The sequence below is a fragment of the Hemiscyllium ocellatum genome, chromosome 14 (assembly GCF_020745735.1).
Source record: "Hemiscyllium ocellatum isolate sHemOce1 chromosome 14, sHemOce1.pat.X.cur, whole genome shotgun sequence".
NCBI classification, from domain to species: domain Eukaryota; kingdom Metazoa; phylum Chordata; class Chondrichthyes; order Orectolobiformes; family Hemiscylliidae; genus Hemiscyllium; species Hemiscyllium ocellatum.
This window is the reverse complement of record NC_083414.1, coordinates 40,052,747-40,078,287: the sequence shown is the minus strand read 5'-3', so window position 1 is coordinate 40,078,287 and position 25,541 is coordinate 40,052,747. Positions and strand designations below refer to the sequence as shown.

General features: G+C 42.2%; 1 protein-coding gene across 3 annotated transcripts in view; it reads left to right on the top strand.

Annotated features, from left to right (window-relative positions):
- cadpsa (Ca2+-dependent activator protein for secretion a) overlaps positions 1-25,541 on the top strand; it is a 628,699-nt gene that overhangs the window by 366,065 nt on the left and 237,093 nt on the right. For all 3 annotated transcript variants that reach the window (XM_060835662.1, XM_060835661.1, XM_060835663.1), the window contains exon 8: positions 4,000-4,139. In XM_060835662.1, coding sequence (XP_060691645.1) covers positions 4,000-4,139 — 140 coding nt within the window. The remainder of the gene's footprint in view (positions 1-3,999; positions 4,140-25,541) is intronic.

Here is a 25,541-nt window from a genome sequence, read left to right as displayed (position 1 = left end):
CCAACCCAACCTCCACTCCTGGCACCTTCCCCTGCAACCGCAGGAAATGTAAAACTTGCGCCCACACCACCTCCCTCACTTCCCTCCAAGGCCCCAAGGGATCCTTCCATATCCGCCACAAGTTCACCTGTACCTCCACACACATCATCTATTGCATCCGCTGCACCCGATGTGGCCTCCTCTATATTGGGTAGACGGGCCGCTTACTTGTGGAACGCTTCAGAGAACACCTCTGGGACGCCCGGACCAACCAACCCAACCACCCCGTGGCTCAACACTTCAACTCTCCCTCCCACTCCACCGAGGACATGCAGGTCCTTGGACTCCTCCACCGGCAGAACATAACAACACGACGGCTGGAGGAGAAGCGCCTCATCTTCCGCCTGGGAACCCTCCAACCACAAGGAATGAACTCAGATTTCTCCAGTTTCCTCATTTCCCCTCCCCCCACCTTGTCTCAGTTGGTTCCCTCAACTCAGCACCGCCCTCCTAACCTGTAATCTTCTTCCTGACCTCTCCGCCCCCACCCCACTCCGGCCTATCACCCTCACCTTGACCTCCTTCCACCTATCACATCTCCATCACCCCTCCCCCAAGTCCCTCCTCCCTAGCTTTTATCTTAGCCTGCTTGGCACACTCTCCTCATTCCTGATGAAGGGCTTATGCCCAAAACGTCGAATTTCCTATTCCTTGGATGCTGCCTAACCTGCTGTGCTTTAACCAGCAACACATTTTCAGCTGTGATCTCCAGCATCTGCAGACCTCATTTTTTACCCGAAGATTGTCATTAATGTCCTGTAGGGAAGGAAATCTGCCATTCTTACCTGGACTGGCCTGCAAATGAGGCCAGATCCACAGCAATGGGTTTGACCCTTAAAATTCCTTTGAAATATCTAGGGTGAACCACTCAGTTCACAGGCTGTTAGAGATGGGCAACAAATGTTAGCCTTTGCTTTGATGCCCACATCCCATAAAGGAGTCAAGAAAAAAGAAAACAAAATAGAAAGAGAAAAATTTGATCACTATGGAGAATCTATAATGATGACTGATATTTATAAAATGCCTTTAAGTAATAAAACACCCAGGTATTTCACAGGAGCATTATCAAATATAATATGACACCACAAGAAGATATTAGGGTAGCTAATTGAAAGCTTGGTCAAAGAAGTGGGCAATAAAGTGCATGTCAAAGAAGAGAAGTGAGGACGTTAAAGGTAGGAATTGCAGATTTTAGGATCTTGGGAGCTGAAGATACGGATTTCAATATGCATCTAAAATGAGGGATCCTTCAGGAGGTTACAAGTTGAAGAATGTAGTTATTTCAGAGAGTTTTGGGATTGCAGACATAGTGAGGCCACATGCCAACGGACAGGGTGATGCTTATACTGTGAGCTAATTATGAACGTGGCTTTTCTTTTGCTCTTTGCCTATGGAAAGTGAACATGGTTGGCTAGGCCAGCTTTTATTGCCCATCTCTAGTTGCTCTGGTGAAGGTGGTGGTGAGCTGCCTTCCTAAGTAGCTGCAGTCTTTGGGGTACAAGGACATCACAATCTACCTTGTCTGTCGAGATGGTAGCATTCATGAGCTTGGAAAGTGCTGTTAAAGGAGCCTGAGTAAATTGTTGTATTGTTGAGTGAATGGGACTTGATGCAAACACATCAAGTCTTGCATGATGACAACTTTACAGAGTGCAGAACATGGCAAGTTGGTCAGGAGTGTGTTGAAATAATGAAATCTAAATGTAACAAAAAGGCATGGTTGAGAGTTTTAGCAGCAGATGAACTCAGGCAGAGTTGAGATAATGACTGTTCTGCCCAGTGATGAATAATATCTATGTGGTGATATACCTTTCTGTTGTAAATGCTGGCAAAGTCCATAAGCAGTTAGCATTTAAAGATATCTGATCAGAAAACAGAAAAAGGGAAGCAGATGCCCTTTGTAGGCAAAAAGAAATTTTCAGATTTTTACCCCAAGTGAAATCAGAACCTTCTCTTTGAAGGTGATTGATTTCCTGCTCATGGAAAACATTTCTTGGTCTGGTATAGAACGATATCTGTTCTCAGCAGGTGTATTTCCTGCTGGCCAAAAGACAGATACTGGACAGAAATCTCAGCAGTGCCTAAGGAACAATTGAAACTCTGCCCCAAAATCTCTAACAGAGTTCAGGAGGAGCATGAAAGACACACTGTCACCCCTCACTGCCATCCATCCTCATCCTTCCCTTGCTAGGATTTGATATCAACTCCAGTGTCACAGAATTTTTATTCATTTCAGCTTTTAACTCTAGGCACGCCATGGATAGATATTTGATCCCACTCACCACAGGAACTTTGGCTCCAGCAGTATTAGCAATAATGTTCTGACAGCATCAATGGTAATGGACAGTTGTAACAGACAAACACTCTAATAATGGTTAGACAGGCAAATAGGCAAACCAATATTCTAATCATGGGCCAAATGGACATAGCAGAGATGAGCAGAGAGACAGAGGTATGAGCAACAACAGATGGTCACATCAGCAATAGACAAATGCCCAACTGCATTTATAACAAACCATTGTGGTGGTGCAGTGGCTCAGTGGTTAGCACTGCTGCCTCGTAGCACTAGGGTCCCAGGTTCGATTCCAGCCTCGGTCGACTGTCTGTGTGGAGTTTGCACATTCGCCCTGTGTCTGCGTGGGTTTCCTCTGGGTGCTCTGGTTTCTTCCCACAGTCACAAAAATGTGCAGATTGGGTGAATTGGCTATGCTAAATTGCCCATAGTGTTATTGCAGTAGTCAGAGGGAAATGGGTCTGGGTGGGTTACTCTTCGGAGGGTCGGTATGGACTGATTCCACACAGCAGGGAATCTAATCTAATCTCAAGATAAGCTAGCATGTGAAATTAGACAGGTTTATTATAATTTGTTCTTTCATGGGATGTGAACAATGTCAGCATTTGGTCCCCATTTCTAAATGCCCTTTGAACTTGAGTAACTATTGACCACTTCAGAGGACAATTAAGAGTCAAACACATGACTGTAATGCCATATGTGCTTGGTAAGGATTGCAGATTTCCTGCTGTAAAGGATATTAATGAACTAGATGGGTTTTAATGACAATTCTCTCTGCTTTAGTGATCACTATTATTGAGACTAGTCTTCAATTCCACAAGGATTACTTACATTTAAATTTGAACACGTATCTATGGGGCATTTGTAGTAATTTTGAGTGCAAGTATAGTGATATCACCATTACACCTTCCCTCAGGTAAGTACATCAGTACTAGATGAAATTTGGAAGTGAAGTTGCAACATAAGCTAAACCAGCGAAGGTAATTGCACGTGTAAGACGGGATTATCTGTAACAAGTATATAAGTTCAGTTAGAACATCAGATGCTGAGTAAAAGCTGCATTTATATGTTTATTTATGATGAGTTTGCTGATATTGGCTGCACAATAGACTGATATTTAACTTATAAACAGAAGCACAAGAACAACACAGAGAGACGCCAGTAAATATGATGGAAATCCAATTTACAGACATCAACAAATAGTTGAGGAAGGTATGATGGAGGAACAGTTGAAAATTGCGTACAGTTAATTTCACAATTGAACATAAATGAGCCCAAATTATGAAAATAAAATTAAACAGAGTTACTTTAGCTACCACATTTCCTTTCACTTGCATTCTGCATGGTTGATTGTCACTGCATCTGACTGAAATGTTTCCATCTCTTAATTCTTATTGATGAATACCCCAGTTTTGCTACTGTTCCAATTTCTTAATCACATAAATCACATCACACTACTTTAGTAGAGCTCTTAGAATCCAAGGGAGAGTGACACACTATTCTTCAGTTGTGATACTTTTAGCTAAATTTGAATACTACTAATTTTCCATTTGCAACTTATTTTTCTGGCAAAGAAATTTCAGTTATGTTTTCCAATTACTATAATCCAGTTTGTATTTAGTCTGCACCAGTCAGTGAAATACTGTTGATTGTGTGTTCTTTTCCAGGTTGTCTTACATCCTACACCTAATAGCCCAAAATCAGCTGAATTGCATAAAATGATTGTTTCAAAAAACAGCATTGATCAGGACCTGAAAATTAAATTGGCAGTTCGAATGGACAAACCACAGAATATGAAGCACTGTGGGTGAGTATGCAGTCCTTAAATTACATCACTTAAAATAAATTAAATGGAATAATACCACAAAGGGCAGATGACACATGTCTATCATATCTGATATCATGAGTCATTTACAAATACATATTACAATCAATTCATTTGTTTTAAATAATTACAGATTTGATATTGCTCTGTGTCACAGTTACAAGTGGAATGATGTTTATAGGTTTTAAGTATTGCACTAAATATCAGCGTATAGAAATAATGTTTCCGTATTTAAAATTCTAGGATTTATCGTCAACATTCCATTTGGCTCTGAAGTCATCCTACGTTACTTGGTTATCAATTAACTACTGGCTCATCCTAGCCAAACTAAGGACTGACCAGAATGCAGAATTTGACCTATTACTGGAAACTATTTCATTTCACTGCTACTTTGTAGCAATGGATAATGCAGTTGTTAATATGCCATTATAAGCCAGAGCAATTACTTTGTTTTGGAACCATTGTATTATAACATTTGATATTTAATCTAATCATTGCCTTTTTGAAGTAAGCTAGGCTATGTTAAGTGCATTCAACTTAAGTAGACTGAGAGTAAGATTCCAGTAGATAAATGGAAATGTTAACTATCTGTAACGTGACACAAAACACTCAGACATGCTCTATTCCTGTCCGTCTTGGGTGACATTAATGTAAAACTGTGCAAGGCAGAGTTCTGCTCCACAAATGGTGAAAGATCTCTGAGCACCCTCTGACTAAACTTGCACTTTTATGCTTTATTGAACCTGATCTCTTCTAGGACAAATGAGCCATCCACTTGGTAAATCTTAGGATTATTTTGGTCCCTTTAAGAAGCCGAGCTTTTGATGTTCTAATGATGGAAGCACTTTATCAGCATCAAGATTCCTCAACTAATAAAAAGAAGCACTGTGATAGTTACCAAAAAGTAAAACCTGCTCAAACCTTGCAGCAAATAATTTTTTTACCTTTTTGAAATGTTACTGGGGTTGTGACAGTTTCAGATCTTGGTGCTGGTTCATGGCAGCCAATAAGGAGACTGCCAAAACTTATCCACCATTTGTTCAAAGACAAAATAATTAAATGTCCTTTACAATGATACTAGGCATTTTAACAGACAGGAGTTGGGTAGAAATCTAGTTCTTATAATGAGAAAACAAAAGAATTTGCAAATAAACATTTATCTGATTAAACGATCAACACAATTGAACAGCACATGAACAAAATATGAATGAGTATATGAATAACTGGGTCATTGTAGACATACTTCACAGACTTTGAAATGTATGCAAATGGGAAGCTAGCTGAGGGATGGCAAGGAACCATGAAAAGAGTGAGCATCGAGCACTGAGACTTGGCTGAAGAGTAAATGAATAGCTTTAGTAAGAAGAATTCACCTTAGCAAATTGAGAAAATATATGAAAGAAGAATTATAATTGCCAAGAAATAGTAAAAATGAATTGTGTCTGGAAGGCTGCATTATCTCACTCTTGAGTATTTCACTAGATTAGTATGATTTTGTCATAAAGACACCATCAAATGCTTATTTTTCAGGTTAGTTATATGCAAAAAAAAAAGAACTTGAGTCACATCAATCCCAATGGAATTTATATTTATTGGATCAGTGCACTGAATCTATTTTATTTAATTTAAAGTAAACCATCCCATTATACTTCGCTATCATTAGTATGTTTGTATCATACATACCTATCCGGCAAAGGCATTCACAGGAAAAACAGTGCTAGGTAATATCATTTCAAAGACTTTCAAAAAGATTATACAATGTTTGAAATTGTGTTTATTTATGTCCAGGTTGGTCATGTCCTATGTAGCATAAAATAAAACAGTAATTGTTAGAAAAACTTGTATCCGGCCATTTCTGTAGAGAGATGAACAGAGTTAACATTTCAGGTGATAGTAACTTTACAAAAAATTGCAGCATTTTACTTTGGGTGGTGTTTCAGCCCCCCTCCTTATTTTCCAAGGTGTTCCAACACCTTTACCTTGTGCTCCCCTTCTCTATTTATTTCAACATGAATCCATTCCTCAGATATTCGCTACCTCCAGATTGCTTGCTTATATTGCATCCAGAAATAGTTCTAACAGAACAAGGGAATATTCCAGCATATGTGCAGGAAACATTTACTCACTTTGACCACAAATGGGTATTTAATCTGAGTTTACTTTAGGTTAGTTGAGAAACCCAGCAACATAAGTGAATGATTACTGCTTTCTAATTTGCCCACAGATCTCACCCTTGGTTTGTCTCCCACTTTATGTCGGGCTGTATCGCTTCTGCAATATGGTAACGCAACTCTTGGTATCTGCCAAATGAGCTCTGACAGACTTCTTATTGCATTTTGCCATTCACAAAATGTCACTTAGAGTGACAAATTTTGTATTTAAGGAAGGATAATGAGATTCTGGCAGAATGTTGCTTGCACCATTGCTCAGCAAGTGTTAGCTGCATCAGCAGAGCTGCAAATTGGTGGAGATGGCATTCCCAGTGTCTAACGTATGGCATACTAGAGAAGGATTAAAGTTGGCAGTTGGTTTAGCAAATGCTGGCAGCTATTACAGGATTGCTGGGTTCTGGTAAAGTTGTGTTGTTCCATTGCTAAAAAAGAATAGCTTGAGGCAGAATGCCACATTGCCAGATTGGTTATTCAACCTTTTGTTCAAAGAGTCATTGCTACAATGGGTGGCCATCTGGAGAGCAGAGACATGCAGCAATAAATTGAAGGCTTTTGGAGGCTTCTTTTGAAGTGTTCCAAACTGTTGGACTTCTGTTCAGGCGTTTTGCACCTTTATTAGCAGTGTGCAAGGTTGAATAATTTTCATGTCTATGTGTACACGTATATCATGCAGCAGGCTCATGCTGAATGACACAAGGGGTTGAATCTTAACAGCTTTGTGGCCAAGTGCAAGTCACGTCGAGTTTATTCTCACCATCAGACCAAGTCAGTTTTCTTACCAAACTCTTGGCATTAATTGCCATTCCCATTTCTATAATATGTATTGTGCCTGATTGCTACCCCACCTTACTTGCACCATACCAGGAATCATTTGCTGCCCACTGATTTTGAGAGAATTGATCAGCATCCTTGGCATCAAGCCATTATGCACATCGGACAAGTATTGTCAGTCTGGAGCTGCCCTACACAATTCCTGACATTTGCCCTGGACTTGGCAGTCACTGGGGATATCAGGTACTCCACTTTGTGGGCAGGGACCTGGAGCTCCTGCTGGATGTGCACAGGCAGAAAGTACGTATACCCCAGATCTGTCAGTGGAGGCCCCCAAAAGGACATAGAAGATATAGAATGTAGGGAAAAAGGTGGTGACATCTTGAAAAATGTCCATATTACAGAGGAGGAAGTGCTGGAAGTCTTAAAATGCATAAAAGTGGATAAATCTCCATGACTTGATCAGATGTACCCTAGAATTCTGTGGGAAGCTAGGGAAATGATTGCTGGGCCTCTTGCTGAGATATTTGTATTATCGATCATCACAGGTGAGGTGCCGGAAGACTAGAGGTTGGCTAATGTGGTGCCACTGTTTAAGAAAGTTGGTAAGAAGAAGCCAGGGAACTATAGACCAGTGAGCCTGATGTCAGTGGTGGGTAAGTTGTTGCAGGGAATCCTAAGGGACAGGATGTATGTATATTTGGAAAGGCAAGGACTGATTACGGATAATCAACATGGCTTGATGCGTGGGAAATCATGTCTCACAAACTTGACTGAGTTTTTTGAAGAAGTAACAAAGAGGATTGATGATGGCAGAGCGCTAGATATGATCTATATGGACTTTAGTCAGGTGTTCAACAAGGTTTCCCATGGGAAACTGGTTAGCAAGGTTAGATCTCATGGAATACAGGGAGAACTCACCATTTGGATACAGAACTGGCTCAAAGTTAGAAGACAGAGGGTGGTGGTGGAGGGTTGTTTTTCACACTGGAGGCCTGTGATCAGTGGAGTGCCACAAGGATGGGTGCTGAGTCCACTACTTTTCATCATTTATTTAAATAATTTAGATGTGAGCATAAGAGCTAAAGGTAGTAGGTTTGCTGATGACACCAAAATTGGAGGTGTAGTGGATGGTGATGAGGGTTACCTCAGATTACAACGGGATCTTGATCAGATGGGCCAATGGGCTGAGCAATGGCAGATGGAGTTTAATTTAGATAAATGCAAGGTGCTGAATTTTGGGAAAGCAAATCTTAGCTGGACGTATACACTTAATGGTAAAGTCCTAGGGAGTATTGCTGAACAAAGAGACCTTGGAGTGCAGGTTCATTGTTCCTTGAAAGTGGAGTCACAGGTAGATAGGATTGTAAAGGCATTTGGTATGCTTTCCTTTATTGGTCAGAGTATTGAGTTGGGAGATCATGCTGCAGCTGTTCAGGACGTTGGTTAGGCCACGGTTGGAATATTGCATGGAATTCTGGTCTCCTTCCTATGAAAAAGATGTTGTGAAACTTGAAAGGGTTCAGAAAAGATTAACAAGGATGTTGCCAGAGTTGGAGGATTTGAAGTAAAGGGAGAGGTTGAATATGTTAGGACTGTTTTCCCTGGAGCGTCGGAGGTTGAAGGGTGACCTTATAAAGGTTCATAAACTCATGAGGGGCATGCATAGGATAAATAGACAAAGTATTTTCCCTGGGGTGGGAGAGTCCAGAATTATAGGGCATAGGTTTAGGGTGAGGGGGAAAGATATAAAAGAGACATAAGGGGCAACAACTTCAGTCAGAGAGTGGTACGTGTTTATGATGAGCTGCCAGAGGAAGTGTTGGAGGCTAGTACAGTTGCAACATTTAAAAGACATCTGAATGCGTATATGAATTGGAAAGGTTTGGAGGGATATGGGCCAGGTACTGGCAGATGGGACTAGATTGGGTTGGGATATCTGATCAGTGTGGACGAGTTGGACCGAAGGGTCTGTTTCCGTGCTGTACATCTCTATGACTCAATGACATCCGACCATGCCAACCTGGTTCAAAGTTGCCAACCGAGTTAAAGCAATCTCAGCCATTTGGAGGAATGCAGTGTAGTAAGAAGGTCAACGTCCTCAAATCTTTCAGCATAAGTCCCACTGTTTTCTCTCTGAAACCTCACATTCACTCTAACGCTGCTACTGTAGCCACCTCCCACCAAGGCTCATGCTCTACAGTGCTCATGATGAACTGCAACATGTTCCCTACTTGCCCTCACCCACTCCAACCACTGACATCAGTAACCCTGCATGCCATCTTTGCTGCCTACTCCTTCCCTTCGGCCACCTTCACCTACTGTAACAACTGTACCACCCACTTTCATTTTCTGTAATAGCTGTCCCTCTCTCTTTCCAGGAGTGAAGCAGTCCACAGTAAGGTAGAAAGAGTCAATGCAGTGTCCTGCCCCTTATTTGGCTCCTCACCCTTTATTAGTCTCTTTAGCATTTAACAAAATAGTACCATGTTGAATATACATTGGACAGTTCATGGTGAATTAGTTAATACTGATTTTTTTTTGACTTCCTTGCAGAAGAACATCTTTTTCAATTCAGTTCAGATGAATCCATGGTTTTTAGTCAGTGTCATTGGCTGGGCCAGCAATTATTTCCCTTAACGAGACCATGGGGAGCTGCCTTCCTGAACTGCAGCACTTCAATTGATCTAGGTACACCCATGATGCTGTTAGGGAGATATTCTGGATTCTCACCTAACGATAGTGAAGCAATAGCAATATATTTACAAATCAGGTTGAGAGTTGCTTGGAAACAAATTTACAGGTGGTACTGTTCCCATGTTTCAGCCGCCCTTATCCTCCTACATTGGAATGTTGAAGAGTTGGGAAGTTGCTGTCTAAGTAACCTTGGTGAATTTCTGCATAGCGTATTGTAGATAGTACACATTACTGCCATTATACGTCAGTCATGAATGGAGGGGATGTTTAAAGATTTCACGCCAATAAATCAGGCTGCTTTGTCCTGGATGATGTCAAACTTCTTGAGTATTGTTGGAGTTGCACTTCTCCAGGCCAGTGAGGAGTATTCCATCACACTCCTAACGTGTACCTTGTATGTAGGGGATAGGTTTTGGGGAGTCAAGAGGCGAGTTACTTGCTAAAAGATAGTTCGCCTCAGACCTGTTCTCATAGCCACTGTATTTATTTGGCCAGTCCTATTCATTTTATGGTCATTATTAACCACCAAGGTTTTGATATTGGAGATGATGTTGTAACAGTACTGTTGCCAGATTACCAATCTATAAGTACAGGTAATACTCTGGAAACAGGGCTTGAATATGGCTATGGCAGATGGTAGAATTTGAATTTAAATAATATTAAATTAAAAGGAAGTCCAATAATGACCATTGTCTGTTATTGTTGAAAATCTGTCTGGTTTACTTATGTTCTTCAGAGAGGGCTAACTGCCATTTTTACCCGGTTTTGTCTCCATGTGACTCCAGGCATGTAGTAATGTGATTGTCTCTTAACTGCCCTCTGAAATGAGTCAGAAGTGTGGTGCTAGAAAAGCACAGCCAGTCAGGCAGCATTCGAGGAGCAGGAGAGTCAACATTTCAGGCATAAGCCCTTCATTGGGAATTGTACACTAGTGATTATGCCCAAAATGTCGACTCTCCTGCTCCTCGGATATTGCCTGACCTGCTGTGCTTTTCCACCACCACATTTCTGCCTCTGACTCTCCAGCATCTGCAGTGCTCACTTTTTCCTGCTCTCTGAAACCTAGCAAGCAATTCTGGTATATCAAACCACTAAAAATGTTTTAGCAAAGGTATGAAACTGAATGAAACAGCTAGCATTGATCTAGGTACGAGAAGCAACAGTAGTAAACTCAGCCCTGCTGTCTCTGCAAAGTCCTCCTTCCAAACATCTGGGAGCTAAAGCCAAAATTGGAAAAGATATCCCAACAGGCAACAACCTAACATACTGTCATACTCACAGAATCATACTTTACAATATCACACACAACATAATCGCTATGATTGGATATGTCTTGTTTCTCCGGCAGGACAGACTGAGCAGAGTGATGACATAGTATTGTACAGTCAGGAAGAAGTTGTGTGGGAGTTCTCAATATTGACTCCAGAAACTGTGAAATCTCATAGCATCAGGTCAATTATGGGTAAGAAATCCTCCTCCAACTTACCACAGATCCCTATGTCGCTATGCTAATAATTCAATGCTCTTGAATTTTGAACACCACTGAATGGAAGCAGTGTTAGCTAGGATAGCTGCTAGTCCTTGAGCTAGAGGGGTAAAATAAAACTCAATCTCCTCATTACCAGCCTGCTGACTGCAGTGTATCTATCCATGACAGTATTAGTACAAATGACTACTGGTCATTAATATGGAGACAAAATCCCATCTTTATACTAAGGATACCCTTCAATGTGTTGGCGTGGAACTACCACCATGGTAAATGGGACAGACTTTGAACAGTTCCACCAACTGGGTAACCGTGAGATGCTGTAGGTTTTTAGCAGAAGTGAAATTATTACACAAGCTGTCAAACACAATCTAACATCTCATGGTCTGGTGTATCTTCCAATTGGCCATCGCCATGAACCCAGGGATATGGTTAAATGGAGACTGTAGGAGGATGTACCAGGAGCAGCACCAGGCACACCTAAAAATGAGAGGTCAACCTGGTGACACTAGAACATAGGTATATCCAGATGTCAAACAGCATAAGCAACAAGAGATGGACACAGTTATGGGATTCCACAACCAGTGGATCAGATATAACCTCCACTGTCCTGCCACATCAAGTAGTGGACAATTAAACATCACACTAGAGGAGGAAACTCCACAAATAGCCCCATCCTATTGACAGGGAAGCCTCGAACATCCAGTATAAGAGTATTATTTATCATAATTAAACTTAGGATTTCTCAGGTCAGCTTTCACTCTGGGATCTGATTGTCCAGTAGTACCATCAGCTGGAAACATAACACAGTGTTTCACTTATTAGAAAGAGCTTCTGGGTGGATGACTGGTTAGAGTTATAACAAGGTCAACAATCCAAATCATATAATTAAATAGGATCATTAGTGACAAGCAGACTGCAGGGAAAAGTGAGAGAAAGTGGGTTGGAAAATATTCAGTAAATAAAATAATTAAATTTGGAATATTGAAACTTTAGATTTTCTGACAGTTTTAGTGTTAATGTGTAGGAACTAATGTTGTCCGCTGTTTTGCTAAATGTCTAATTGTAGCACTGACATTTCTGCTAGTGAAGATTAATAGCTCCTGAAATTACAAATGCAAATTGTCACCAATATGTGTCACTCCTGCTCCAGACTCTAATTCAGCAGGTGGCAGCAATGTTATACTAGAGACACTAGCAAGAACATTTCCGTGGGCCAAGCAGAGTCAACTCTTCCCAGAATTGGTGGATGATTATCCACAAAATACAGTACCCTGTAACATTCCTCATGGACTGTTTGACTTGTTACACAATACATGCATGTATTCTATTTATTACTGGCAATGTACTAACAAGGTCATTTTTCTAATGGCACCATTCGAAGTGCTGCTTACCACAGTGTCCACTAATTCTATACACGATGGGATGTTATGTGGAGGAGACCGAGCGTCTCGACAGGAGCTGGTGATTTATTTGCCTTTCATTTCCGAGATTTGTTTCATATCTATTATCGGCAAAGTGACCTAAAAAGCAGAGATTAATGTCCCTTGGAAGGGAGACTTACTGGCTGTGTGCAGACATGTTTTTAAATAGCTGGTAATTAGTAAAATTTGATGCATCACCACTAGAAAACATACAGAGATTAGGACTGGTATTCTGTTTTGAAAATACAGATTATTATCTTTGGAGATTTGTGTGTTTAATAGTGAAATGGGAATCAACAATGATTCTTAGAATTAAAATGGGAATAATGCAGGAACAAATGTCAATTAAATGATGACCGAGACAAGGAATATATCACCTTTGCTCAAGAAAAGATGAAAAAGCGATTCTGGTTCACTGTATTAGGAAACCATTCATAACCGAAAGAAATATTAAATCATCAATATGTTCACGTTTACATAATACAATTATTTAGGCCAATGTTAACAGATCAAAAGTATTTCGTGTGTTTTAATATATAACGGAATTCAGTCTTCAGTTTAAATACAGCAGTGAGTGTGGAAGCAGCAAGAGGTTCAGGATCAGGGTCCAGCAGCAAGAGGATGTTCAGGTTTGGGATACCAGCAACAAGGAAGCAGGCAGCAAGCATATTGTAGTCTGGATATTACACATGGTGATGGTAGAGGTGCCAATTTCCTCCCACCATACTGTTGATCAAGAATCTCTCCCACTCTTTGCACCTGTGGTTGGTGTGTGGTGGAAGCATTGATGAGTTGATGCTTGTTGTGTTTGGTGCATTATAAATACAGCACCCTGAGCCAATAACAGTGGAACTGGAACCTGGAGCTCCTGGCTCAGTGGCAGGGAGGTTACCCATTGCAGTACAAGACCCAGAACTTCATAAATTTCATTGAGAAATTTTAGTTTATCAAGATATGTTTATAAATAAATCATCATGTAGTTTACAAAAAAAAAGGATCTTTCCAATAGGTAAATTTATTCCCAGTTCAAGATGTTCTGAGTGATAACATTCAAGTTACAAGACTCATTGATCTTGGAGATTACCTAAGCACATCTCAGTGCTAAAATTGCCTTCTGTAGAAATGTTATTCACTACTCTGCCCTACTTTTCCAATCATCAAATGGGAAAATTTGATACTGTGAACCTGGACAGTCTGGGTTTAATGTATGCTGTGGAGAGCTTCCATCAAGAAAGTAGTTTAGTACATAAACAAATACCCAATTTGTTGCTTACATTGATCTTTAATCTAACATGGCGTAAATGGTGTCATGGTGCTCGTGAAACAGTAAGGATGATGTTCAAACCATGTTGTGATTCACTTTTTATAATGTAATAGCAAGGTAACTATTTTTCCTGGTAAAAAAGTGTTCACATAAGAAGCCATCAACATCTAGCATGCATTTTCAGGAAGGAGGTTTGAAACCAGGACTTTGGATACATCTAAGAAACAACAGGCTGCAGTAATTGGAATGTGATGGAGTATGTATTTTGCAAGGATGCGATCAATAAGGCCAGGTCCATTTTTGCATTTTATTGTATTAAGCATTTTGAAATATGTTTGCTGTTCATGGGCAATAACAGTTGTAATATTCTGTGGGAATAGATGGAATTGATTTTCAGCGGAATCCAAATGTTAGAAATCACAACAGGTATTTGTATGAACATATGAATTAGGCCATCAACTGTGCTCCACTGTTCAATAAGGTTATGGCTGACCTGATTGTGACTTCAACATGAATTTTCTACCTACCAATGATATTCTTTGAGTTACCTTGTCAGTCTCAAATCTATTTATCTATATCTTTAAAATGTTCAATAGCCCTGCCTCATTACTGTCTGGAGGGAAAAACAAATCAATAGATGCATGGCTTTTGAGAGGAAAAAAATTATTCTCATCATCATCTTAAATGGGAAGCCTCTATTCATAAACTGTGTTTCCCAGTTCTGGTCTATCTCACAAGAGGATGCATCCTTACAACAGCTACACTATTAAGTCCCCTAAGTTCTTACATGTTTAACTGAGACCATTTCTCATTCTTCTAAACTTCAATGAATACAGGTTCAACCAATCTTAATTTTTCCTGATACAATAAACTCCCCATTCAAGGAATCAGTTGAATGACTGTTCTCTGAATAGCTTCTAATGCAATGTTATCCTTCCTTAAATAAGGAGATCAAAACTACACACCAAACTTTAGTCATTGTCTCAACAACAATAAATGAAACTGTAACAAAACATCCCAACTATAATATTCCAAACCTGTTGCAATGAACAACTGCATTCAATCTGTCTTCCTTATTATTTGCTGTACCTGCGTACTAACATTTTGTGATTAATGTACCAGAACACCTAGACCCTTTGCACTCAGAATTCTGTAATTTCTTCATTTGTCCATTTTTCCCACCAAAGTGGACATGTTCACATTTTCCCACATTATACTCCATCTGACAGCTTGTTGCTCACTGACTTAACTTATCCATATTCCTGTGAAGACTCCTTACGTCATTTACTCAACTAACTTACCTACCTATCTTTGTGTCATCTGCAATTTAGCAACCATAGATTCGCTCCCTCTGTAAATTGTGATCCTTTGATGCTTTGTTCATCACATTTGACAATCTTAAAATGACTCATTTATGCTGACGCTCTTCCTCCTTTAATTAACCAATCCTCTATCCGTGTTCATATTTTACATCCTGTAGCTCTTGCTTTTTTAACTAACCTTTGAATTTGCACCTTGTCAAATGCCATTTGGAATTCCAAATGCCCCACATCTACAGATTCCTCTTTACCAGTGTTGTTTCTTCCTCCTCAAAGGACTCTAATCAATTGAGAGGTGTCATTCATATTTTCTAAACTGATGAGGCCTTTGCAGAATTGAGGGAATTTTGGCAAAATTACATCTACCATCTCAGTAACCATCAGGATCTGGGGACTGATCAGCTTTTAGTTCTCACAATTTCTTTAGTAAATGTCTGCTGGAGTGTCTGGCAGTGCATCTTTACTTACACATCCGTTTAACTTAGTTCTCCTGTGAGCATTAACTACCCACTTAAGGGCCCAATTGATGATGGGCTGGTAAGGCTGTGTACACCTACCGCCGAGTTTATGAAGTTAGTGATCGAATGGTGACAGGATTCCCATCTGCGACACTCCCACTTGCTTAAGCTGCACCCTCCTGCCATCGAAACTGCGGCGTCAGAGTATACAGAATTTTGCCTTATTATTGCAGGGATATTCCAATTCTGTTTAAATGGGCAATTTCTCAGATGAATTCATAATTTTGAAGTATGCCTCTCGAGAAGAGTTCTGTCAAAACTGGAATAATTAGCTCAGCAATCGAATTGTTCAGGTATATCGCAAGAATGTTTTGGCTCATTCATCTATCTCTTAAAATTAGTGGAGTGACAGTTTCCCTATTTCAGTTAGATCACTGACCTTGTGCTCAGCGTGGGTGTACACTTAAAACCATTAATCTTCTGTTGTTGAGTGTGGGTGTGGTTACTGTGTGGGGAAATTTTATGAAGCCTTCAAAAGTGAGAAATGTGATGGGCAGGGGGACTGAACTAAGCTGGAGAATAAACGTTCCTTTCCCATGGCAGTTTCAAATTGAAATTAAATCATAAAATCGTGAAGATGTCGGAGCAGAAGTAAGCTGCTCTGCCCATCGAATCTCTACCATCAATCAATGAGGCCATGACTGACCTGACAAATCCTCAACTGCACTTTCTTTCCTTTTCCCTATAAACCTTGCTTCCATTACTGATTAAAAATATGTCTATCTCTGCCTTGAATATACTTATTAGAACATAGAAAAATACAGCGCAGTACAGGCCCTCGATGTTGCACCGATTCCAGCCCACCTAACCTACACTAGCCCACTATCCTCCATATGCCTATCCAATGCCTGCTTAAATGCCTATAAAGAGGGAGAGTCCACCACTGCTACTGGCTATGAACTCACGATTCGCTGAGTAAAGAATCTACCCCTAACATCTGTCCTATACCTACCACCCCTTAATTTAAAGCTGTGCCCCCTCGTAATAGCTGACCCAATACGTGGAAAAAGGTTCTCATTGTCAACCCTATCTAAACCCCTAATCATCTTGTACACCTCTATCAAGTCACCCCTAAACCTTCTTTTCTCCAATGAAAACAGCCCCAAGTGCCTCAGCCTTTCCTCATACGATCTTCCTACCATACCAGGCAACATCCTGGTAAACCTCCTCTGCACCCGTTCCAGTGCCTCCACATCCGTCCTATAGTATGGCGACAAAACTGCACACAATACTCTACACTAGGCCGCACTAGAGTCTTATACAACTGCAACATGACCTCAGTACTCCAGAACTCAATTCCTCTACCAATAAAAGTCAGTACGCCATATGCCTCCTTCACAGCACTATTTACCTGGGTGGCAACTTTCAGAGATCTGTGTACATGGACACCAAGATCTCTCTGCTCATCCACACTACCAAGTATCCGACCATTAGCCCAATACCCCATCTTCTTGTTACTCTTATCAAAGTGAATCACTTCACACTTAGCGACATTGAACTCCATTTGCCACCTTTCTGCCCAGCTCTGCAGCTTATCTATATCCTGTTGTTACCTGCCACATCCTTCCTCACTGTCAACAACTCCACCGACTTTCGTATCATCCGCAAACTTGCTCACCCAACCTTCTAGCCCCTCCTCCAGGTCATTTTTATAAATGACAAACAGCAGTGGTCCCAAAACAGATCCTTGCAGAACACCGCTAGTAACTGCACTCCAAGATGAACCTTTACCATCAACTACTATCCTCTGTCTTCCAGCCAGCCAATTCCTAATCCAAACCTCTAACGCACCCTTAATGCCATACCTCCGTATCTTTTGCAGTAGCCTACCATGGGGAACCTTATCAAACGCCTTACTAACATTCATATACACCACATCTAACGCTTTACCCTCATCCACCTCCTTAGTCTCCTTCTCAAAGAATTCAATAAGGTTTGTGAGGCACGACATGCCCTTCACAAAACCATGCTGACTATCCTTGATCACATTATTCCTATCCAGATGTTCATAAATCCTATCCCTTACAATTCTCTCTAAGACTTTGCCCACAACAGAAGTGAGACTCACCGGCCTATAGTTACTAGGGTTATCCCTACTCCCCTTCTTGAACAAGGGAACCACATTTGCTATCCTCCAGTCTTCTGGCACTATTACTGTAGACAACGAGGACATAAAAATCAAGGCCAATGACTCTGCAATCTCCTCCCTTGTTTCCTAGAGAATCCTAGGATAAATGCCATCAGGCCCAGGGGACTTACTGACCTAGCATCCACCATCCTAAGCAGCAAATAATTCCACAGATTGAGTCCCCTTGAGAGAGGAAATTCCTCCTCACCTTTGTTTTAAATGAATGACTCCTCTTGTTTTAGCCTCTCCAAAAAGAGGACAGAACCTCTCAGCACGTACCCTGTGAAACTCCCGAAGAATCACTTATGTTACAATAAATTCTTCTACACTCGAATGACTCAACCCACTCAACTTCTTCTCAATACCCTGGATCAACCTCGTGAATCTTCTCTGAACAGTTTCCACTGTCCTACCTGTCATCTTCATTCCCACTGTCCTACTTGGCCACCTTCCTTCCCACCTATCCACTCCACCCTGGACTCCAACCTATCACCGTCACCCCCCACCTTCATCTACCTATCAAATTGACAGCTACCTTCCCCCCCAGCCCCACCCCTCTCCCATTTATCTCTCAGCCCCTTTGGGCACCCCTTCCCCTCCCCCCAGCATTCCTGATGAAGAGCTTATGCTCAAACCGTTGATTCTCCTGCTCCTCAAATGCTATCTGACCTGCTGTGTTTTTCCAGTGCCATACTTTGACTCTGATCTGCAGTCCTCACTTTCTCCTAGTTAATTATAACCTTACTGCAAAGTCATTGAAGAAGTTCTACTCCTCCCTCTACAAGGATCACAGTGACTTTCTCTCTCACTGCACCCCCCAGATTGTCTCCTTTGCCCTGAAGCTCTTTAGCTGCTACTCTTCCTCAGTGCCTGCCAACACAACCAACTGATCTCTCATGGACTTCAGACTACATTCAGACCACCACAATTTGGACCTGGCCAGGACATCCATTACCTTCAGAAAATCCAAAGCCTCCAGAATGGTTTTCCATCCGGATCCTCCACTCCATGCTCACAGCCATGTCCCACTATCTACTCTCCCTGCAGTCAGCCCTGACCCAACTCACAGCCATACTCTCCCAGACCTGCAAAGGCCCTGTGCTGTTCTTCACCTGAGAAGGATCCACACACTCAACTAACACTTTTTCTTCAATTTATCTGACGTCAAGGAACATAAGTACACCAAACTTTCAAGTGCTTGTCTCCAAACTCGGGATTCCTCAATCATTCCAGAACCTTCTTCCGGACTCTGGAACCGCTCGGACGCCATTAGCCACTTGGCTGCTACAGCCATCACCACCACAGCAAACAATGATGTCACTTCTGCTCCCCCACCCCAAAACCCACAGAGTGCAGCCACCGCTGATTATACTGCCTCTGTGATTGCTGCCAGAATCACCGCCAAGATTACTCTTCATGTCACTTCTGCCCCAGTAGTTGCTGCCATCTCAGCCACTTCTACCCCCACCGATGTCCCTCACTGGAATACCACCAACTAACGCACAGCCACCGCTAAAAACATCTCACGGAACGTCATTTCTGCCCCCGCAGATACCACTAAATTAACAGATTAACACCCCAGTGACCCCCACAGTGTGCATCACTTCCTTTGGTGACGTTACCCATGATGCCATTACCACACCCACGCAAGAGACAGTCTCCGCCCCACTCCCAATTCCAGTCACACATCACATGCTAGCGCCCAGCCCTGCTGTGTTTTACCATCACCCCAGACCTCCCCCTCATTGAGGATGAGTTATCAGTCCTGAGTAAAGCCCTCAGTTTTAACCCATTATGCTCCCAGAAATCAACACGCATTGTCTTCCTATGTCTCTGTGTTTGCTTTTTCCATCAGGACACCCACCCACCCTTCAGGGACCCCTTTGCCTGCCTCCAACATACTCCATCCACTTGGACATCCCATGCTGATCTGTTACCTGACGTCAACCTCTTCATCTCCAACTGCCGCCACGACATTGACTGCGTCAACTTGTCCACTCTCACACCCTCTCCAACCTCTCACCCTCACAACACGTAGCATTCTACTCCCTCTGCTCCAACTCCAACCTCACCATCAAACCAGTGGACGGGGGGTGGGTGCAGTAATTGTTTGGTGCATTGATCTGTACAGCGTTGAACCCAGATGCCAACTCACTGACACCTCCTCCTACTGCCCCCTCGACCACGACCATACCTCGTCACTTCTGGGGATTTCCCAACCACAGCTTCCAACCTCGTAGTCTGGGAAACCCACACCGTTTGGTTTTACCTCTGACCCAAAATTCACAAACCTGACTGCCCTGGTTGACCCATCATCTCCGCTTGCTCCTGTCCCATTGAACTTATCTCCACATACCTTGACACTGTCCTGTCCCCCTTGGTCCAGGTTCTCCCTACATACAGTTGGGACAGTGTCCACACCCTCCAATTCCTCCCTGACTTTCGGTTCCCCAGCCCCCAATGTCTCATCTTTACCATAGACATCGAGATCCTGTACACATTCATCCTCCATGACAAAGGCCTCCAAACCCTACGTTTCTTCCTCTCCCATTTACACCAACTCACTCATTTGGTTGGCTGAACAGGTCCTCACCCTCAACAATTTCTTCTTTGAATACTCCCACTTCCTTCACACCAAAGGGGTAGTCATGGGTACCAGCATGGGCCCCAGCTTTTCCTGCCTCTTTGTCAGATACGTGGAACAGTCCATCTTCCGCAGCTACACTGGCACCATCCCCCACCTTTTCCTCCGCTGCATCGATGACTGACTGACTGTATTGGCACCACCTTTTGCTCCCATGAGGTGGTGAACAGTTCGTTGACTTCACAAACACCTTCAACCTTGACCTAAGTTTACCTGGACTATCTCAGACACCTCTCTCCCCTTTCTGGATCCCTCCATCTCCATTTCCGGTGACCAACTTAACATGGACATGTACTTCAAACCTACTGACTTCCACAGCTACCTGGACTACACCACCTCCCAACCCCCCTGTAAACATGTTATCCCTTACTCCCAATTCCTCCGCCTCCACCGCATCTTCTCCCAGGAAGACCAGTTACACTCCAAAACATCCCAGATGGCCTCCTACTTCAAGGACCGCAATTTCCCACCCCACGTGATCAACAATGCCCTCAACTGCATCTCCTCCACTTCCTACACCTCCACCCTTTAGCGCCACCCTCCAATCACAACAAGGTCAGAACCCCCCAGTTCTTCACCTTGTACGCCACCAACTTCCGGATACAATGTACCATCCTCCGCCATTTCCGTCACCTACAGTCGGACTCCACCACCAGAGATATGAATTTCCCTTCCCATCCCTATCTGCATTCCACAGACCATTCCCTCCACAATTCCCTCGTTAGGTACACTTCCCCCACCAACCCACCCTCCATTCCCAGCACCTTCCCTTGCCACCACAAGAGGTGTAAAACCTCCCCCCTCACTTCCATCCAAGGCCCCAAAGAATCCTTACACATCCAGTAGAGATTTTCCTGCACCTCCAATCACCTCATCTACTGTGTCCATTGCTCTCGATGTGGTCTCCTCTACACTGGGGAGACAGGACGCCAACTTGCAGAACATTTCAGAGAACTCACCGGTACACAGGCAGCAATCAACCCCACCGCCCTTTGGCCGAATACTTCAACTGCCCCTTCTACTCCGCCAAGGACATGCAAATCCTGAGCCTCCTCCACCACCAAATCCTAGCCACACAAACCCTGGAGGAAGAACATTTCATCTTCAGCCCAGGACCCTCCAACCACACAGGATCAATGTCGATTTCACCTGTTTCCTCATCTCCCTTCATCCCCCCCACCTTATCCCAGATCCAACCCTCCAACTCGGCACTGCCCTCTTGAACTGTCCTACCTGTCCACCTTCCTTCCCACCTATCTGCTCTGCCCTCCACTCCGACCTATTGCCATCACCCCCTACCTTCATCTTCCTATAGCATTCCTAGCTACCTTCTCCCTAGCCCCACTCCCCTCCCACTTATCTCTCAGCCCCCTTGGGGCACCCCCACATTCCTGATGAAGGGCTTGTGCTTGAAACATCAGTTCTCCTGCTCCTCGAATGCTGCCTGACCAGCTGTGCTTTTCCAGCACCACACTTTTTGTTTTCAATGCCAATATATGTGCTGTTAGATAAGGGGACCAATACAGTTCACAGTATTCTAGGTGTGGTCTGAATAATGCCTTGTATAATTTTAGTAAGATTCCCCTATTTTTATTCTTAATTCCCTTTTTAGTACTCAGCTGCTGTGTTCTTGCTGCCAAAGTACATTTTCCCCCATAAAATTTCTTCTACCAAGTTTTGCCCACTTGCTTGTCCTTCCGCCCATCTATTTTTGTGTCATCCTTAAACTTAGTTATAATACATTTACTTCTCTCATCCAAGGCATTCATATATATTGTAAATAATTGTGGCCATTCACCCCCTTAACCCAAATCTCAGCCTCTATTACTTTGTCAGTCCTATACCCATGCAAATATACTATGCCAACAGCAAGGGCTCTTATTACATAGACTTCTGTGTTGTATCCTGCCGAGTAACTTTTGGAAATCCAAATATAGTCCTTTTTATCTATTCTACTTGTTACTTCCTCAAAGAATTCAAACCAATTCACCAGGCAGGATTTCTTTTTCATGAAGCTTTGCTGGCTTTGCTTTTCTATATTATGTATTTCCAAATGCTCTGTTATCATATTCTTTATCATATTCCTGATGATAGATATAAAGCTAACTGGCTGATTTTTGCTTCCTTCACTTTTTGAATAATGGCGTTACATTGTCAGTTTTCCATTCTCTGGGACATTTCTGGGATCTATGGATTCTTGGAAGATTACTATGTTTTCATTTTCTATCTCTGTAGGTATTTTCTTTAAAATCCCATCAGGTCCAGGGAAATTATCAGCCTTTAGCCCCATTGGTTCTTGTTGAACATTCTCTCTAGTGATAATTATTGTATTTATTTCCTATTTCCCTTCTAATCCTTGATTATTTAGAACTTTTAGAATGTGTTTTGTGTCTTGCACCATGAAAACTAGAGATTCTTTTACAATGTACCTGCACCGAGATATTGCATCAAGTAACCTGAAGTAAATACAAATGCTTCTATTTGGGAAGATGAGTGGGCGGCACGGTGGCACAGTGGTTAGCACTGCTGCCTCACAGCGCCGGAGACCCGGGTTCAATTCCCGACTCAGGCGACTGACTGTGTGGAGTTTGCACGTTCTCCCCGTGTCAGCGTGGGTTTCCTCCGGGTGCTCCGGTTTCCTCCCACAGTCCAAAGATGTGCAGGTTAGGTGAATTGACCATGCTAAATTGTCCATAGTGTTAGGTAAGGGGTAAATGTAGGGGTGTGGGTGGGTTTCGCTTCGGCGGGTCGGTGTGGACTTGTTGGGCCGAAGGGCCTGTTTCCACACTGTAAATCTAATCTAATTAGTTGGGGTAACTTGCTTATACTATGAATATTAGCATTATATAGTTAGAAGGGATGTTCAGTAATGTTTTGATTGTTGCATCCAGCTGTATATGAAAATCTGCCAGCTGTTACTTGATGACACCTGACAATAGATTCCCCTGGAGTTGCACATTTTTAAAATGCTGATGCCACTGAATGTTAGAGGTCAGTCAATGGAAATCATCAAGACTTGCACAAGGAGCTTGCTTGTTATGAGAGTGATTGCCATTGTTATCTTTGTCCTTCCTTTGAAATGCACTTGTTTGCATTCAGTTGCCATTATTCAATCCACCTTAAATTGTGCTATTGATTCTGTAATTTCTGAGAATCTTTTCCTAGTTTGAAATTCACTGAAAATTCGAGTATTTTTGCCCAAAATTACATTTGCTTTCTAAATCCAGGCAATTTATTGTAAATTGGAAACAACTTAGCTCTTAATACTGACTCCTAAGATACCTTCATTCTTTGCCTTCCTCCAAAACCTCACCTAAACTTGATTCCAACTTTGGAACGATTTTAATCTATTCTCAAAGTGTTCTGAATCTCCACAGCTTCAAGTCTAACATACCTTACCTCCTCTTCATGCATCCTTGAAACTTAGGGCCTGTAATGTCTTTGAAATTAGTTACACTATTACACAATTAAAGCAAAATGGATACTTGACGTTCGCTTCAGGAAGGGAGTTGTGTGCAAATCTCCTGGATCTGCAATCCATTCTTATCTCCATGGGTAATCCAGTGATTTTTGAAAGATCACAATCAGTGCCTCCACTATTCAGCCAACTTCTCAGAACTATTGTTTGTAGCCCATTGGGGCCAGAAGATTTATCAAGTTTTTGACCTTTTGCTTTTCTAGCACTTGCTCTTTTGTCACTCTTTTGTAATGGCTACCATAGTTAACTCTGCCTCTGACTCTCCCTTAATTGTTGGGAATTTACTCATGTCTTTCACTGCAAAGACTGGCACAAAGTACATTTTAAGTTCTTCAGCTATTTCCTTATCTCCCAGCATTAGCCTTCCGCATCAATTTGGTGTGGCCCGATGTCTGCTTTTCCCTCTCGTTGGTTTCTTATGTATTGAAAGAAACTTTTACATTCATTTCTAATATTACTGGCTATCCTACCTTCATGCTAGATCCTCTCCTTCCTTATTTCTCTCTTTGTTATCCTCGGTTTGTTTTGATAACCTTCCCAATCTTCTGATTTCCCAGTGCTCTTGGCCACTGTATAGGCTGTCTCTTATTTGATACATTTCCTGACTTCCTTTGTCAGCCATGGCTGTCTAATCACCTCCTCCCCCCGGAAAATCTTTCATTTCTTTGGGATGAACCTCTGTATTACGTCCTCAATTACACCATGGTGCCATGGTCAGCTGACTCATCCTGTCCACAGCCCTTTCCCTCATCCGTACAGGGAGCAAGAATCTCATAGCTGTTAGACAAGGTCAAGAGCTGAGGCTCCTGCTCACTTGTACCGAGGGAGGGAGAAAATACTGTATGAGAGCAAAATAACTAGAAATATAACAGGATTGTAAATGTTTCTAAAATGGGAAATAGTAAGTCAAGTATCTGCCTGGAGGGTGGAGCTGGGGGATTAAGAATGGAAAATAAGGAAATGGTAGATGAATTGAAACGGTACCTTCACTATAGAGGGTAAACTAAGACCCAGAAATATCTACGAATCGAGAAATGGAAAGGAAGGAAGAACACAAGAAAATTACAATCAATAGGGAAGTGAAAACAAGTAAATTGTTGGAGTTCTGGGCTGACATGTCTTGAGTCTTGATGCAGTTCTTGAACCATAGGGCAGGGTTTCCAAGTCAGGACCACGACTGGAGTTACAAGCTGAAATTTTGGAATTGCAAGCTCCATGATAGCCATGGCTAATTCTCCAATCTTTAAGTCTTTCAGACATAGGAGCAGGAGTAGAGAGAAAGTGAGGACTGCAAATCAGAGTTGAAAAGTATGGCACTGGAAAAGCACAGCAGGTCAGGCAGCATCCGAGGAGCAGGAGAGTCGACATTTTGGGCATAAGCCCTTCATCAGACATTCCTGGACAGCTTTATAACAGGAAGCATGTCTCCATGAATCTCCTGTGCAGAAGACTTCTATGGTTCCCTGGATACTTTTTCATCAGAA